General features: G+C 35.4%; 1 protein-coding gene across 7 annotated transcripts in view; it reads right to left on the reverse strand.

Moving 5' to 3' along the window:
* Window positions 1-18,016, reverse strand: part of tncb (tenascin Cb) — a 130,689-nt gene that overhangs the window by 41,329 nt on the left and 71,344 nt on the right. For all 7 annotated transcript variants that reach the window (XM_087251197.1, XM_087251194.1, XM_087251196.1 and 4 more), the window contains 2 exon segments: window positions 4,221-4,753; window positions 884-2,476 (listed from right to left, as the gene is read on the reverse strand). In XM_087251197.1, coding sequence (XP_087107323.1) covers window positions 884-2,476; window positions 4,221-4,689 — 2,062 coding nt within the window. In that variant the 5' untranslated portion in view covers window positions 4,690-4,753.

An 18,016-nucleotide genomic window follows, 5' to 3' on the forward strand; every position in this document is an offset into this window, starting at 1 on the left:
TGCTTTGGTAGCTGCAAAACTCCACCAAAGTCAGTGGATTTGCATTCAAACGGTATACTAACCGATTTATTATTTGAGATAGCAAGGTTTGTGCCTCATCTGGCTAGCATGATTCAACAGTATGTCTTGAAATGTTTAAGAATAAGGTTAGCAGGCAGATACAAGATTTTTAATTCATTGAAAAAATTAATTAATTAATTCATTCATTCATTCATTTTCTATCACTTTTCCCGGGTTGGGTCACAGCAGTCTTAGGAGAGAACCCCAGACTTCCCTCTCCCCAGACACTTCCTCCAGCTTCTCCAGGGGGATCTGGAGGCGTTTCCATGCCAGAGAGACATAGTCCCTCCAGCGTGTCCTAAGTCTTCCCCGAGGCCTCCTCCCGGTGGGACATGCCTGGAACACTTCCCTAGGTAGGCGTCCAGGAGGCATCCAAAACAGAAGCCCTAGCCACCTCAGCTGACTTCTCTCGATGTGGAGGAGCAGCGGCTGTACTCTGAGCTCTTCCTGGGTGTCAGAGCTTCTCACTCTATCAATAAGGGTGCGCCCTGCCACCCTGTGAAGGAAACTCATTTCGGCCGCTTGAATTCAAGATCTGATCTGAGATAGTGTCTACACTATTAAAGCAATCAGGTTGAATGGATTTTCGACTACCTCTAGAAACAGTAGAAAAGTTCAAACCAACTGTTTTAAATCCATGTAAACTCTAGTACACTTAAGATCAGCTGAATGTCACCTTATTAAAAGTTGTAAACAGTGCCTAAGTAAGAATTTCATAGATTGTTTTCTTAAATACTCTTGCTCTTTAGTGATATCAACACATTTCCTGACATAACAACACTGGTTCAATCAGAAACATGTAGGTGTAAATATAGGCACTTACTCTCAGAGCAGTCATCGCCAGTAAAGCCCAGATCACATATGCACATTCCATTCAGACACTGGCCTTGGTCATTGCAGTCTGCAGGGCAGGTCAGTACAGAGCAATCCTCACCGGTGTAGCCCTCAAAGCAGACACACTTTCCATCTTCGCAGAAGCCACGGTCCAGACAGTTGTTGGGACATGTCTTTGTACCACAGTCCTCCCCAGTGAACCCGATGTTACACACACATTGCCCATTTACACAACGTCCTCGGTTATGGCAGTCATTGGGGCAAGTCAACTCACTGCAGTCGTGGCCTGTGAAGCCAGCATGGCAAATGCACTTGCCATCCACACACTCTCCATGATCATGACAGTCATTGGGACAAGTCTTGATGTTGCAGTCTTCTCCAGCAAAACCATCATGGCAAATGCATTTGCCATCAACGCAACGTCCACGTCCATGGCAGTGATTAGGGCAGGTTTTGATGCTGCAATCTTCTCCAGCAAAGCCGTCATGACAAATGCATTTACCATCTATACACTGTCCCTGTCCATGGCAGTGATTAGGGCAGGTTTTGATACTGCAGTCTTCTCCAGCAAAGCCTTTGTGGCAAATGCACTTGCCGTCCACACATTGTCCATGTCCATGGCAGTGATGGGGGCAGGTCTTGATGCCACAGTGTTCTCCAGCAAATCCATCATGGCAAACACACTTGCCATCTACACACTCTCCACGTCCATGGCAGTCATGTGGACAGGTCTTGATGCTGCAATCTTCTCCAGCAAAACCTGCTTTGCATATGCACTTCCCGTTGACACATCGACCACGATCGTGGCAGTTATTGAGACAGGAAAGCTCTGAGCAGTCATCACCTTCATATCCAGGACCACAAATACACTCACCGTTGACACAATGTCCTCGGCCATTGCAGTTGTCTGGGCAGGAGAGAAGGCTACAGTCCTCGCCCTCGAATCCAGGGTCACATATACACTTGCCATTAAAGCAGTGACCTCTCTCACTGCAGTCATTGAGACATGTTAGCTTGGAGCAGTCTTCCCCACTGTAGCCAATATTGCAGATGCACTGGCCATTGACGCACCTTCCATGGTGGTTGCAGTTTTGGGGGCAGGTAAGCTCCCCGCAGTCTTCCCCAGTAAAGCCCTCATCGCAATAGCAGGTTCCATTCTCGCAGCGGCCTCGGTCGAAGCAGTCGTTGGGACATATAAGCTCGGAGCAGTCAAACCCTGTCCAAGGCTCGTCACATACACATTCGTCATCCACACAGCGCCCCCTGCCGAGGCAGTTGCTTGGGCAGTTGCTTAAACTACAATCCTCACCAATGAAGCCTTCAGCGCAGATACAAGCCCCGTCGATACACTCTCCATTCTCACCGCAATCCACAGGGCACAGCTCGATGCCACAATCCTCACCACCGAAGCCCTCGAAGCAGACACACTTGCCATCCTCACAACGCCCTTGATCCTGGCAGTAGTTTGGGCATTCTGGCTCAGAGCAGTTGACTCCCTTCCACCCGGGTTCACACACACAGCTGCAGGTGTCAGTGCTGTAGTTGCCCCGGCCACTGCAGTAGGGTTTGGTTGTGACTTCACCTGAAAAAGAGATTTTTAGTCATTATTAGTTTCATTTTCAGCTGAGAAACAGTGTCATTGGTCAATTCAGGGACGAGAATACAGTAATTCATGAAAATTCATTCTTAAAAAAAAAGTTTATGTATTTAGGGAAAAAAAAAATTCACAAGACTTAATAGTTATCAACAACTGTTTTAAGTCAAAAAAGTTATTTTTTATTTTTATTTTTTACTGAAAATCATACAGATTTCTAATAAGCTGGAGAGTATGTAAATTTTGGTTTTTATTAATGATTTCTTCAAAAATTTTGAGGGATAAATTACAAAAGAAAAAGATAATGCCAGTTTTAATAAACTGCATATTTCTGAGTGGCTTCAAAAATTGTTCGGATGCTTTTTTTTCCAGACTCTTTTTGAAAAATAGATTTTGGCAGATTTAAATTGAGGTCATGATGAAAGTAGTGGAATCTTTTTAAGACAATGACATCAGTCTAAATATAACTGCAATACTGAATCCCAAAGGATTTTTTAGGGGAGCTGATATGCAGATTAATGTAATTTTTAATAAAACTTCAGTAAGTTTGAGCTTTATAGGCTGAATGATAATAATGGTATACCAAGTATACCTTGAAGTCTTAACATTATCTTGAATTGAATTAAAACTTAGTTACCATATATCTGATCCCCAAAGGTAAATTTAATGCTGTATTATATTTTATTTCATAAATTAGTAGGAGATCTAACTTTCCACCAACCTCACTCTTTCACATCATATATGATATACATATATATAACTTCATATATGGTCTGTATTTCTATATTTGTACATATGATATATATACAAGATTAGATTAGATTAGATTAGATTTAACTTTATTTATGTTACACATGTACAATTACAAGGCAATGAAATGCAGTTGATATATACAGTTGAATTTATTAGCCCCCCTTTGAATTTGTAAAAGAAAAAAATTCTCAAATAAAACAGAGCAAGGAAATTTTCACAGTATTTCCGATAATATTTTTTCATCTGGAGAAAGTCTTAATTGTTTTATTTTAGCTAGAAGAAGAGCCGTTTTTTTTAGTAAACATTTTAAAGACAAAATTATTAGGCCCTTTAATTTTTTCGATTATATGCAGAACAAACCATTTATATACAGTACAATGATTTGCCTTATTACCCCAACATGCCAATTTAACCCAATTAATTTAGTTTAGCCTTTAACTATCACTTTAAGCTTTATAGAAGTGTCTTGAAAAATATCTAGTAAAATATTATTTACTGTCATCATGGCAAAGATAAAATAAGTTATTAGTTATTAGAAATGAGTTATTAAACCTATTATGTGTAGAAAAAATCCTTCTCTTCGTAAAAAAGCAACTGGGGGAAAAATAAACAGGGGCTAACAATTCAGGGGGGCTAATAATTCTGACTTTAACCATATATATGTCTATAATGATATTACATTTATTTTTCAAATTTTCTCTTAATCTGTTATCCTAGAGAAGAGCAATCTTGAAGGTGCACTGCTGTGATCTTGAAATACCAATTACTTCATTCAGCAGATAGAGACCAATTTTTACCTTGCGCCTTTGCATGACTTTTGAACTTCAGCAAATGCCATTGTGTGATATTAACACTGATTCTCATCTGTCAATTTAGTTATTAGTGGAGCCCTTATGCTTTCAACCTCCCCTAATATCTCTCAATCTTCCTGTGCAGCCACTTCATGACATTATATTTCTAATACTGTATATGGGCTCACCTGTAACCTGAGCAGAACAGCAGCCGGCCCCACTGGTGCACTGCTCTCTTAAACTGGAAACCTCTGCCTCCAGCATTTCCAGCCTATTCAGAAGCTCCTTCATATCCGGCATGTGGTTATCACAACCGCAAGCTTGCTTGGGAATATTAATCCTATGAGTAAAAACAATCTGATTCTCTCCGTCTGTGGTGTGTTCTATGTGCTGGTCAGATTGCTCCGACTTGGGCTTAATTTCTGTTGTTCCGGGTGAATCCATGTCCACAGAGCACAGGGACCCGGAGGGGACGTTGATGTTGTACACATGGTTGAAGACCACAGGCTGATCAGGGCTCGGCAGGGTCAAGTTCTCAGTGGTTGGTGAGAGGGATTCTCTTCTGTGTCTAATTACTCTTTTCACCAGGCCAGCACTAGACAGATGAACTAAAACAGCCACTGCCATAGAGGCCAGCAGCAGGCCTCGCATCCCCATGATGAGAGGATCTCACGGGACACTCCTCACGGGTGTGGATAATATACTGAATGTAGGATTTATCCTGAAAAAAAAATGAAATTAGAACAGTCACTTCTTTTGCATGCATATATTTTCTTCCCCTCCATCTACTTTGTGGGAAAAAATATACATGTAATTACAATGATTCATCAAGCAGACACTTGTATCCAAAACGACTTAGATGAGAATGCTAGGTCAAATCACTAGAACAGCAACATTATCACTTTTTCAGTTAGTCTGGCAACAAATCAAACGTAACTATATATATATTGGAGGGGGGATGGGGCGGGGTAGCGTGGGTTTCCTCCGGGAGCTCAGGTTTTCCCCACAAGTCCAAAGACATGCAGTACAGGTGAATTGGGAAAAATAATTGATGATAATTGGGAGCTAAATTGTCCGTAGTGTATGTTTGTGAATAAGTGTGTATGGATGTTTCCCAGTGATATGTTGCAGCTGGAAGGGCATCCGCTGCGTAAAACATATGCTGGATAAGTTGGTGTCTCATTCTGCTGTGGCAAACCCTGATTAAAAAAGGGACTAAGCCGAAAGGAAAATAAAGGAATGAATATATATATTTTTACAAATAACAAACAAACTAATGATAAAAGACTAAAGACAGATTAAGACTAGATAAAGAGGGGTTGGTGTTGGAGACAGGAAGTTATGTATAAAAAAAACCATTATGTATTATAATTATAATCCATTAAATTAAGAGTAACTAATACTGATAATGATAATAATAATAATAATAATAATAAAAATAATAATAATAATAATAATAATAATAATAATAATAATTATAATAATAATAATAATAATAATAGAATATATATTATCAAAATAGAATCTTTAAAAATTTACCATAATTGTAGAGGAAAACAGTGAGTAAAATAAGCATTAAACACTCATAGTTCTCATATTTTTTACTGGTAAATATTTTTCTAAAAGAGCAGTTGGCATGAAGTTGACATCTGACAAAATATTGTTATGTGTATTAACAATGAAATGACAAAAGGAGAAGGTACTTATATGATGAAATTTAATACTTTGTATAAAAGGCTTTTTGTTGGTATTGACAGCATCAGGATGTCTCTTGCATGAAGAATGGAGTTACATGCATTGCTCAGGTGTGATTTTTTTCATACCTAAAATCTAAAAATCGTAACTGCTCGGTGGGTTTCATCTATGAAGTCTGATCTTTAGTTCTTATTCAAATCAAATGATTGGCTGTGCCATTCTAGCATTATTATTAGCTTTATTTTCTTTTTCTGAAACCAAAGAGTTTGCTTGGCTGTGTTTGCTATCATGGTCTTGCTTAAATGTCCAACATGTTTTCATCTTCATCATCCTGGTAATGTTGGTGTTGAACTGAAGCAGCTAATCCTAGTTTACAATGACAAGAGCTCTAAGTTGCTGAATAACTACGGAGAGATTTTCAGCATATCTTTTTACACTTCCCTTTCTTCATGTGTTCAATACTTTTTCCTTGTGTCTAAACTTTGCATTTAAGGATTACTTTGGCTGTTACTGACATCTGGTGAAAATTCTGCAATGTCTATGAAAAGTCTACAGCACCTTTAAAAATAGGATTTCTGAGAAAATGGTGATGCATTCAATACTTTTCTTTTCCCCCTGTTAATATATTGAACAATTTAATGCATTTTTAAGCCACAGACAATAATACCACATGTGTTTTTGTATTAGAATATAAGAATTAATATTAATATAATTCCTTAATTAAAATGTACATATTTTGTATTTAACATTTTTTTTTATATCATATAGCAACAACAATGACAAGAGAATAAGTATTATGGATTTTTTGAGGATTACCCAAGGTATGCAGTAAATCAAATGCATTACTTCATAGAGAACATCATTCTAATAGACAGATATTAGGAAAAATGGAAATTCAATGTTTAGCTTTTCACTCCTGTACCTTTCCCAGCCAGACTAAATTAATACATTAAAATAAATCAAGCCACATGGAGTGTTCCTACTCAAAATTTCCAGAAAAAACAACAACAGTGACTCCCACATGCCAGTCAGCAACACTTTAAGACAGCCACTAATACAGCTCGGGTTCTGATTGCCTTGGCTTCCACTAAGACTGACTCTGGCCAATAAAAGCAAGGCAAATGTCATCTCAGAGAGCGAAGACTCCGGCGGTGCTTCCTATGACAGGCTGCCATGACACACAGCAGGCGACACCTGAATCTGAGGAGCGCAGCCCATGCTGACAGATTAATACTCCATCTGCAGCGCTTCCGCTCGCGTGGGTGTTCAGTTCACACTTTGCAGAAAACTTAGCTTTCTCTGACCATTCTCCACTCTGCGGAGTCCTGCATTAAAACACAACACTCTTCCCATTAAAACAAGCTGGAAGTATAGCGTTTGCTGGGCTCTGGGGGCTTGTCTTAGTGCATTGGACTGTTCAGATTTAATTAAAACTAAATGGATTTTGCTATAAAACCTTTTCAGGCATGTTTCTGGGGTGCAATAGTGAGACTGAGCATAGCTGTGTTTAGTCCTGGTGTGCATGTCATATGGTCACATACTTGGCAATTACAGGACTGCACATCCAGTTTTCCATAGAGCTGTTTTACTGAATGCTACGAAAGCCAAAAGAATCCATTGAAGATGGAAATTACTGCCTTCTAAAAGTGCTGACATGCTGACATTTAAATACCATAAATACTCCATATTTATACCACGTTCTGAACGTTTATCTGTGCATTTTCCAACTTGCACCTTATCAAGGCATTTTCAACATCCAACATTAAAGCTTCCTTGAAAGGAATGATTTGATTTGATTTTTATTCAGTTACAATTAAACCAATATTAAAAATAAATCGAGATTCCAAAAATAATATGGATTAAAAAAAGATTAATATATATATATATATATATATATATATATATATATATATATATATATATATATATATATATATATATATATATATATAAACAGATTGATTACATCAATATTAATAATACTATAAATAAGAATATACTAATACAAAACAACAGATTTCCCAGTGATGGGTTACAGCTAGAAGGGCATCCGCTGAGTAAAACATATGCTGGATAAGCTGGTGGTTCATTCCGCTGTGGCGACACCAGTTTTATAAAAGGATTAAGCCAAAAAGAAAATGAATGAATAAAAACAACAGAAAAACGCTGGCAGCAATGCAGAAAATTATCTACTGCGTCTACTACAATATATCTACTTCAAACCGTAGCAAATTGGAGAGTGTCCAAACGTAAAATATTTTTGTCTATTCATCTATATAATAAAATTAAATTACAAAAATAAATAAATAAATAATAGTAATGTTAATAGGCGTCATGGTGGCGCAGTGGGTAGCACGAATGCCTCACAGCAAAAAGGTCACTGGTTCGAGTCCCATCTGGGTCAGTTGGCATATTTGTCTGGAGTTTGCATGTTCTCCGCATGTTCGCGTAGGTTTCTTCTGGGTGCTCGGGTACCAACAAGTCCAAAGACAAACGCTATAGGTGAATTGGGTAGGCTAAATTGTCCATAGTGTACATGTGTATATGGGAGTGTATGGATGTTTCCCAGTGATGGGTTGCAGCTGGAAGGGCATCCGCTGCGTAAAACATATGCTGTATAAGTTGGTGGTTCATTCTGCTGTGGCGAACCCTGATTAACAAAGGGAATAAGCTGAAAAGAATGCATGAATTGGACTGTGGGGGAAACCGGAGCACCCTGAGGAAACCCACGCCAACATGGGGAGAACATGCAGACTCCACACAAAAATGGCAACTGGCCCAGCTGGGACTTGAACCAGCGACCTTCTTGCTGTGAGATGACAGTGTTAACCACTGAGCCGCCATGTCGCCTAAATATGGATTCAATCAAGATAAATTTATATTAAAATACAGATTGATTACATCAATATTAATAATAAATAAGAATATACTAATATATAACAACAGAAAAAAAACATTGACAAATTTTTTGAACATGAGCGATCTAGATAATTATCAACTACAACTACAAAACAAATCAGAGAGTGTCCAAACTTAAAATGTCTTTTTCTTTGCATCTTCAGTATATAATAAAAATAAATTACAAAAATAAAATTAAATAAATAATAGTAATGGTAATAATAACAAGTGCTCGTAAATGTTCTTATCTTTACTGTAATTTAATTACAGTTCTCAACATATATAAGTACATCTATCATAAATCTATCTTTTAAATTCATATTTTGTAAAGGAAGCTGTACAAAATTATATTTGTGCATATACTTTAGATTAGTCAGTACTAAAGCCAAATCTGGAGCTTATCTAACAAAATAACTTACCATAACGGTCCAAAAACTAGTACACCCGAACATGTATGTTATAGAAAAATATCAAATACAAATTTAAACTAGAGGAAAAATCAAGAGAAGCAAAAAATCAAAAGAAATGCAGTTGACATTTTGTAGGTTATTATTACAATTGTTTTTTTTTACAATATTTTGCTTGAATTTAGTTGTATTATCTTTCAATTTCTAGATATGTTTGGTGAATAAAATATGAATTTAAGAAATATATCTGTTTAATGAATCTGTTTTGTTTCAATTCACCAAATAACATTGCCTATATTTACTGAGAAATTGGTCAAAATATTCATTTTCAAAATTGAGTAAACTCAATTAAGCTTAGCAATGTAGATATATATATATATATATATATATATATATATATATATATATATATATATATATATATATATATATATATATATATATATATATATATATATATATATATATATATATATAAAGAAATAACAACTTGATATGTTCAATGAAGTCTAAAGCAACACAGGACCCTGCTGAGTTCATTGTATTTAAAATAAAGAAAAATGAAAACCATTTATACCATAAGTAAAGAGCAACCTAGAAAATAACCATCATGTTTCAAACTATTAAACTATGTCACTGAAAGTCCCTTTGCTACATAATTAGTTATTTTTCCAACATCAACAGCTGTCAAGAATCATAAAGCATTTTGAAAATGCAAATAAACTGAACAATAAAGTAACAAAGCATGAGCTATACACAATTTCTGTTAAAATACACAGTCATGCAACTCTCAATTAACAGATCTTGTTAGACTTACAAGTTTAAAACAACAAGAGTGCAAGTAAATGATGTCAGAATTGTATTAATGGGTGAACTGTCTCTTTAAGGCAAACCCTCCAACGCACAGTTCCTCGTTAACAAAATGCAATACAATGTGGTTACACAGATCATAATTTAGTCCAGGCAGCAGGGGGGCAACCCAAAGCCCCAGTGCTCCAGCTCAACAGCAGGTAATATCAGGATCTGTTTAGTGAGTGGAGTGTTAGCGTTAGCGTTGACGTGTGATTAGCAGCACTGACAGATGAGCTCCAGCGATGGCAATCCCACGTCTGCCGCCCATCCATGATTAGACAGACAAGGATGAACGCCTCTGTGATGATGGGAGACTCCCGATCTGGACCCTCGGGGGCGACTGAGAGACCCTCACATCTAAACCCTGGGATTAAATCAGCAAAATAGGCAGAAAATTGCTTCGAGTCGCTTTGCGGTTTTAGTTCTGGATGGGTAGCTGGCTTTTTCACTTTAAAGCCTGGCTTGTTGCCACAGGAATCGAAGAAAGAGGACCAAACTGGCCTTTTGTATGAGAACTCACCCTTCAACTTTGACTGTAGATGAATGATTAAAAAATATGAGATATAATGAGGTTAGCTTGGATTCATTGCAGTGATGATGGATATACTTAAGGATGAAGGAAATTATCATTAGATTGAACCTTTATTCATTTGAGTGTTTTTAAGAGTGAGCTGTAGACAAAGTGAGTTTTTTAAAGTGCTGACCTGAACGCTGTTTGCTAATAGATTCAACTCAAATCTATATGTTTCTTACTGTCTTCAAGGAGCTGATGAGGTGGCAAAGTTGGCAAAGGAAATTTATTAATTAAATAGAAAACAAGCTGATAACAGTACATAATAATTTTATTGTAAACTGCATGGGAATTAGTAACCATTTTTTTAGGTGACAGTTGTTGATGGGGCAGAATATACTCATTTATTTAAATAGTAGTAGTAGTAGTAGTAATGATAATAATAATAATAATAATAATAGATGCATCAAATGTTCATTTGATAAAATAAAATAAATTTTCGAAAAATTAATGAATAAGAATAATAATAATATTATTAATAAATAATAATAACAGGCGTTACTATAGTGCAAAGGGTAGCACAATCGCCTCACAGCAAGAAGGTCGCTGGTTTGAGCCACGGCTTGGTCAGTTTGCATTTCTGTGTGGAGTTTGCATCTTCTCCACGTGTTTGCGTGGGTTTCCTCCGGGTGCTTCGGTTTCCCCCACAAGTCCAAAGACGTGATATAGGTGAATTGAATAAGATAAATTAGCCATAGTCTATGAGTGTGAATGAGTGTGTGTGGGTGTTTCCCAGAGTTGGGTTGCGGCTGGAAGGGCATTCGCTGCGTAAAACACATGCTGAATAAGTTGGTGGTTCATTCTGCTGTGGCGACCCCTGATTAATAAAGGGACTAAGCCGAAAATAAAATAAATGAATGAATAATAATAATAATAATAATAATAATAATAATAATAATAATAATAACAATAATAATAATAATAATAATAATAACAATAATAATGAGTAAAATAAATTAAACATTCAATGTTTAAAATAAAATTAAATAAAACAAATAACAAATATAATTAATAAAACTAATAATAATAACAACAGAAAAATTGAATGTTCATTTGATAAAATAAAATACATTAACTAATAATAACAAAAATAATTAAAATTAGGTAAATATATTCAACGTTCATCTGTTAAAAATGAAATTAAATAAAACAAATAAATAACAAATAAAATTAATAATAATAATAATAATAATAATAATAATAATAATAAATACATATAAAATCAAATACAATTAAAAAAAGTAAATATAAATTTATATATTTTTAAGTTTAAATTTGTTTAAAATTAAATAAATGAGCATAATCAAATAAAATATTTAAAAACTTGCCAAATAGGCTATTTTTTGTCTTTAGAGGGCTGACTGGGCGTTGAAGTAAATGACTCAGAGTTGAAGAAAGATTTGACTTTGAAAGACCAAGCTGGCCTTTTGTATGAGAATGTGCCGTTAACCCCCTGGTGAAGAGTGGACTGTACAATGAATGAAAAAAAAATCCATATGAAATTTAATAAGGTCAGCTTGACTTCACAGTAGTGATGGATATGCATATGGACATGAATTAGCAGGTATGCTCATTAAATTGGACATTATATATTTTTTTTTGCATTTTATACAGCGAGAAATAGACAAAGCAGGTCTCTTTTACAGTGCTGAGCTCAGAACAGTATGCTAATGCTGCTGCTTACTGGCACTTTCAGATAAACCAGACACAATGTGACTGTTTCTTTCTCATGCCAGGTCTAGTTTTTATACATTGTTACTTTCTAAGACTCCGGCTGGGCCAGTTGGCTTCCGTGTGCCTAATGTGAGAGGAATTTCAATGGGGGGTGAACCTGCTGGCACACATGTTTAGCGCCACTGATCTAAATCTGTCCTGCGTTGTGCTAAGTGTTGAATGCTGACTAGTGCGTTTGAAAAGCAGAATACCCCACACAGAGGACAGATTAATAGTTTTGTAAGCCATAAATTATATAGCGACAGTTAAAACAATTCTGTCACCACACCAATGTGATACAAACAAATTGGCTTACTTGGTGTTTTTTTAAATTAGAAGTTTGTAGCTGTTCACATAATTGAGCAATTTGCAATTAGCGGTTTGGGAATGAGGCATATTTAGCTGAAGAAATGTATGCCACACAGTCGTAAAACATAAAAGTGTTAAGCCAAAGCTAGATTACAAAGTACAAGATGCATTACTACTGTAAACTGAATGGGAAATTAGAAACATATTTTATGGGAGCCTGGAATATTTATTATGGCAGCAGTTGATGGGGAAGAATAAAAAAAAAAAAAAAAAAAATGAAAAAAAAAGAAAAAAAAAAATTTAAATTAAATTAAATTAAATTAAATTAAATTAAATTAAATTAAATTAAATTAAATTAAATTAAATAATAGGTACATTTAAAGCTTTTCTTTCAGTCGTCAGGTGGCTGATGGAGTGTCAAATTTAATGTTAAATATATAAAATTATAAGCTGGAGATTATTAACATATTTTATTTAAAATTTTATAAGTCAACTGAATAAAATAAAATAAAAGATATAAAATTAAAATTATTAACACATTTTATTTAGATTTTATTAGTTAACTGATGAAAAAAATAAAAATAAAACAATAGTTTTATTACACAGATCCAGGTTCAGTTTAAGCCTTTCTTTCTGCCTTTTGAGGGCTGATGGAGTGGTAAATTTAATGGTAAATTAAATAATTATAATAAATAATTTTAGGCTGGAAATTACTAACAAATTTTATTTGCAATTAACTTAATAAAATAAAATAAAATTTAAAAATAGGTACTTTAAACAGATTCAGAACAGAAATTTAAGCTGTTCTTTCAGTCTTTAGATGGAATGGTAAAGGTAATGGTAAATTACAAATAAGATAAAAATTATTAACACATTTTTTTTAGATTTGATTAGTAAACTGATGAAAATAAAATAAGTAAAGTAAAACAATAATAGTTACATTAAACAGATCCAGGTCAAATTTTAGCCTTTGTGCTTTTTAGAGGGAAGATTAAGTGGTAAATTTAATAGTAAATTTTAAAGTTTTATAAGCTGGACATTTTTTTACTCAACTGATAAAAACAATAATAATAAAATAAAATAAAATAAAATAAAATAAAATAAAATAAAATAAAATAAAATAAAATAAAATAAAATAAAATAAAATAAAATAAAAATAAAATAAAATAATAGGGTCACATTTATTTTGATGGTCCGTTTGTGCAATTTAAGTTACATTGCATCTACATGCCAACTAATTCTCATTAGATTATAAGAATACTGTTAGGTTGGGGTTAGTGTAAGTTGACATGTACTTGCAAAGTTTCTTATTGTCAGTAAAATGTCTGTTGAAGGAGCAGTATCAACAAATATTAAGCATACAGTCTACTAATACTTAAATGGACCATCAAAATAAAGATGACCAATAACAGTAGATGCATTAAACTGATTCAGGTTAAATTCAAGCCTTTCTTTCAGTTTTTATTAACTGATAATTTATTAACACATTTTATTTAGATTTCATTAGTCAACTGATAAAAAATAATAAAAATAAAAATATATAAAATAAAATAATAATAATAATAATAATAATAATAATTCAGTTGAAATCCAGACTTCTAGACTGTCATCATATGGCCAATGAGGTGTTAAAGTTAATGGTTGATAGACAATGATCTGTTAAATAGCAATGACTGACTTGGCCACAGCGAATTACTGAACTGTAAAAAATGCTGTGGTTGCTCAAACGGTTCATCTTTCAGTTTCATACTCAATGATTAGAAATGACATTCATCCACAGTCTGTTAAACAGAGGAGATCTCCTCCCTCTATCCCAATGAAATCATCAAGCACACTTCGTTTTGTAGGTCACCCATAACAGAAAGCGTTCGCCTTCACTGGGACGCAGCCTTAATATGGGTCGCCCGCAGTGCTGAATGAACTGGTATTGTCTAGACTCTATTCACCTTAATAGACACCCTCAAAATGCCCCTGACAGTCTGTTTAATCCCGGAAGAGAGTCAATGATAAAGAAATATCTCTCCCGAAGGTATTTCGGAGAAACCGTATCATTCCTCCACCAGTGCAGGTCAAACTTCATTAAAAATCAATACGATGAAGTTGAGGAAATGCTTCTTTTATCCAGCCAGCGAAGCAGTAAACTTCCCTAAAATGTGTCTGGCTTGGGTCGACGACCAAAAACTTGCTGATAAATCATAATTAAAACCTTGCAAATATGAGAACGCTGTGAAACTCTCGCTGAGAAGTGGATGCTTATCGATTGCATGGTTTTCAAGGTCATAATCAGAGTGAAAGCAGCACCATGAAGCAGCTCATAATCATCCAACACAGAGATGGATTTCCAGAGCAGCTCATAACGCCGCTCAATGGTGTGTTTCGGATCGATGGCAAAGTATACAGCTACTGTTATTGTTTCATAAATGGATTTGTAAGTCATCACCTTCCCAAGCAATGCTCATTTAGGTGGAGTAGCTCTGTTGACCATTGGTTTCATTGGGTTCTTTCTTTCAATCGTCCTGCAATTTGTCTTCTTTCTAAATGATACTTTTCCTTTCTCTGACATCCTGGTACTTTTTATGCTGTGATGTTAACGGAGAACTGGCATAAAAGGAGCTGAAGTGAGAGCTTCTCTATTTTGCTTGGCTTGCCGATGCTTCAAAGGGAAGTCTAGCACCGGGTTCAGATTCAAACAAATGAATATATCTGGCAATCATAAACACGCAGACGTGCCGTCTCTCCGCTGGATCTGCAATGTGAGCTTAAAGGTCTCTCAAATGCCACACAAAGTGATCTCTCGCCCAGCGCAGAATCTTGGCATTTCTCCCATCGCTGGATTGACAGCGAAGTGTGAAACCAAAACCTAAGAACATACGGCGCTCACCGAATATTATATTTCCAACTGCATCATTCTCATTATAATGGGATTAAGTAATTATTAATATTGCATCTAATTTCATGGGCAGAGCTCAAAGTTGGTCCTTCTTTAAAACTTAAACTGCCAAGGTGGAAATTTCACCCATGTTCAATAGATCTTTAATAAAACCCAGTCATTTACAGTTGCCAGATGTCAAAAATGAGGTATTTATACTATGAGTGCAAGCCTGGGTCAAATTGACCCACAATATATTGTCATTATTCATGAGCTGTTTGTTTTAACTTTATACGTTGCAAGACATTGACTTTTTAGATATTGACCAGTTTTTAGATATATTGAGTGATGGAGAGTGTTAAAGTGGGGAAATAGATGATGTGTCCTGGGCTGCTTCAGCATCTGTTGCCTCATCTGACAGCGTTCCAGAGACATAATGCATGATCAAATTGAGATGTTTTAGCCAACTCACGCAGTTCAAACTTTACTGATGTTGTTCTCTTATTTAAACTATCAACTATAAGACTAAACAAATGAATAGGTAATTAGGTGAAGCTGTGCACTTGTCATTGCATCATATGTAGTGAATTATTAGGCCCGTTGTTCAGTGTCTATAGGCTATTTTGTTCATTGAAATCAGTGGTCCTCAACCACCAGGCCGCAAGTTTGTTGTTTGCAATGGAGGTGCACGGCTTGCGTGCACAAGCAACGTGACATGCTTGCACCTTCCAAACCAGACACACCCAGTTGAATGAATCCCACGAGCGCACCGCGAGTCATGTGACAAGAATTGACTGATCAGCTTCAGCTTGTATGGAACATCCACATTTCAGTAAGACTAATTATTCGAGACAAAATACAGAAAACCCAAACACTGCAGTGCTTTGTAATTTTTTTCCATAAATAAAACTTGTATCAGAGTAACAGCAATGTTTTGTCAGCCTGTCTTCCTCTGAGAAAACAGTTGATGGTCGCCTAACCTTCTAAACACTCGCCCTGGTTCGTGGTAAAATTGTCAAGTGTTGACCGATCCGCGGCGATAAAAAGATTAAGGTCCACTGATTTAAATTACATCTTAATATATAATTAATGAAATTGCATTATAATATTTCACTACCCAAATGTATATTTACTTCTGTAAAAATGCATCAGATAAATATCTTTTTAATTAAAAAATAAAAAATAAATCTGTAAATCAACCTCAGTCCTGAACAAAACTACTAAATGTTTAAAAAATTTTTACAGGATTTGAACTACTTAATTGCCAAATTCACAAAGGATTTCCCTGAGTTGGTGAAAAAACACACAAAAAAACTACTTATTTTTGATATAAAAAGTAATTATCAACTGGATTTTTTTAACTTTTTATCACAGTCTTGGACATTTGAACGATTAGTAACAATTAACGTTGCCTTTGATGCATTGTAAGATTTTTATTTTTTCTCCCTAATTTACTGTTGGTGGCTGATTTTGCCCCATAGACTTAAATTATAACCACATTTGATGGTGCTTAAATGCACAGTCAAAAAATACACAATAAAAAAATTGTGGTTGTCATTGTGGAACTCAATGGGGCTAAGCAGCTACCAACAGTAAAATAGGGAGAAAAAATGAAAATCAACAAAAACTATGCATCAAAGACAAGCTTGTTTCACATGTCCAAGTTCGATAAACAGTAAAAAAAAATAATTACTTTTATATTCTAAAAACACCATTTTGTGTTTTTTTTTCAACAAATCAGTGAGATCAAGTATGAATTTGGCAATTAAAGAGTTAAAATCCTTTCATTTTCTAAGCAATTTAGAAGTTTTGATCAGGACTTAGGTTAATTAACAGATTTATTCTTTCATTTCTTTTCGGCTTAGTCCCTTTATCAATCCGGGGTCGCCACAGTGGAATGAACCACCAACTTATCCAGCACATGTTTTACGCAGCGGATGCCCTTCCAGCTGCAACCCATCTCTGGGAAACATCCATACACACTCAATCCCTACGAACTATTTAGCCTACCCAAATCACCTGTACCGTATGTCTTTGGACTGTGGGGGGAAACTGGAGCACACAGAGGAAACCCACGCAATTGCAGGAAGAACATGCAAACTCCACACAGAAACACTAACTGACCCAGCCGAGGCTCGAACCAGCAACCTTTTTGCTGTGAGGCGACAGCACTACCTACTGTGTTGCCATTAACAGATTTATGGAAAACTAATTTGAAAAAATTATCTGATGCATTTTTCATTCCGGACATAACAAAGAGTAATACATTTGCACAGTGTATTGTTGAGTTCTTTAGAAAATTCAAAGCATTTTCTAAAACATTTTTTGTCTAAATAAGATTTGTCACCAAAATCATTCTGCCTAGCTGAAACACAGAGAAAGTTATGGCCATATTAAGACTAAACATCACACCAGAGTGGATAAAAACATCCCCAACAGTCCACAAGGGTCAAAAATGTATCTTCAATGGTGGTTTTAGGTAACAACACTACAACCCTGGCAGTTCTAGTATTAATTCTATTTTGAATCAACACACAAAGGTATAAATTTCTGTTTTTATTAGCAATCATTCCATTCTCTATATATAGTACAGGCGTAAGATTACACTAGGGCTGATAAGTGAAAGGCAATGCAGGTTGTTTTCTTGATGAAAAAGCTTGGTTTCATGAC

The sequence above is a fragment of the Danio rerio genome, chromosome 5 (genome assembly GCF_052040795.2).
Source record: "Danio rerio strain M-AB ecotype USA chromosome 5, GRCz13ab, whole genome shotgun sequence".
Taxonomy (NCBI): domain Eukaryota; kingdom Metazoa; phylum Chordata; class Actinopteri; order Cypriniformes; family Danionidae; genus Danio; species Danio rerio.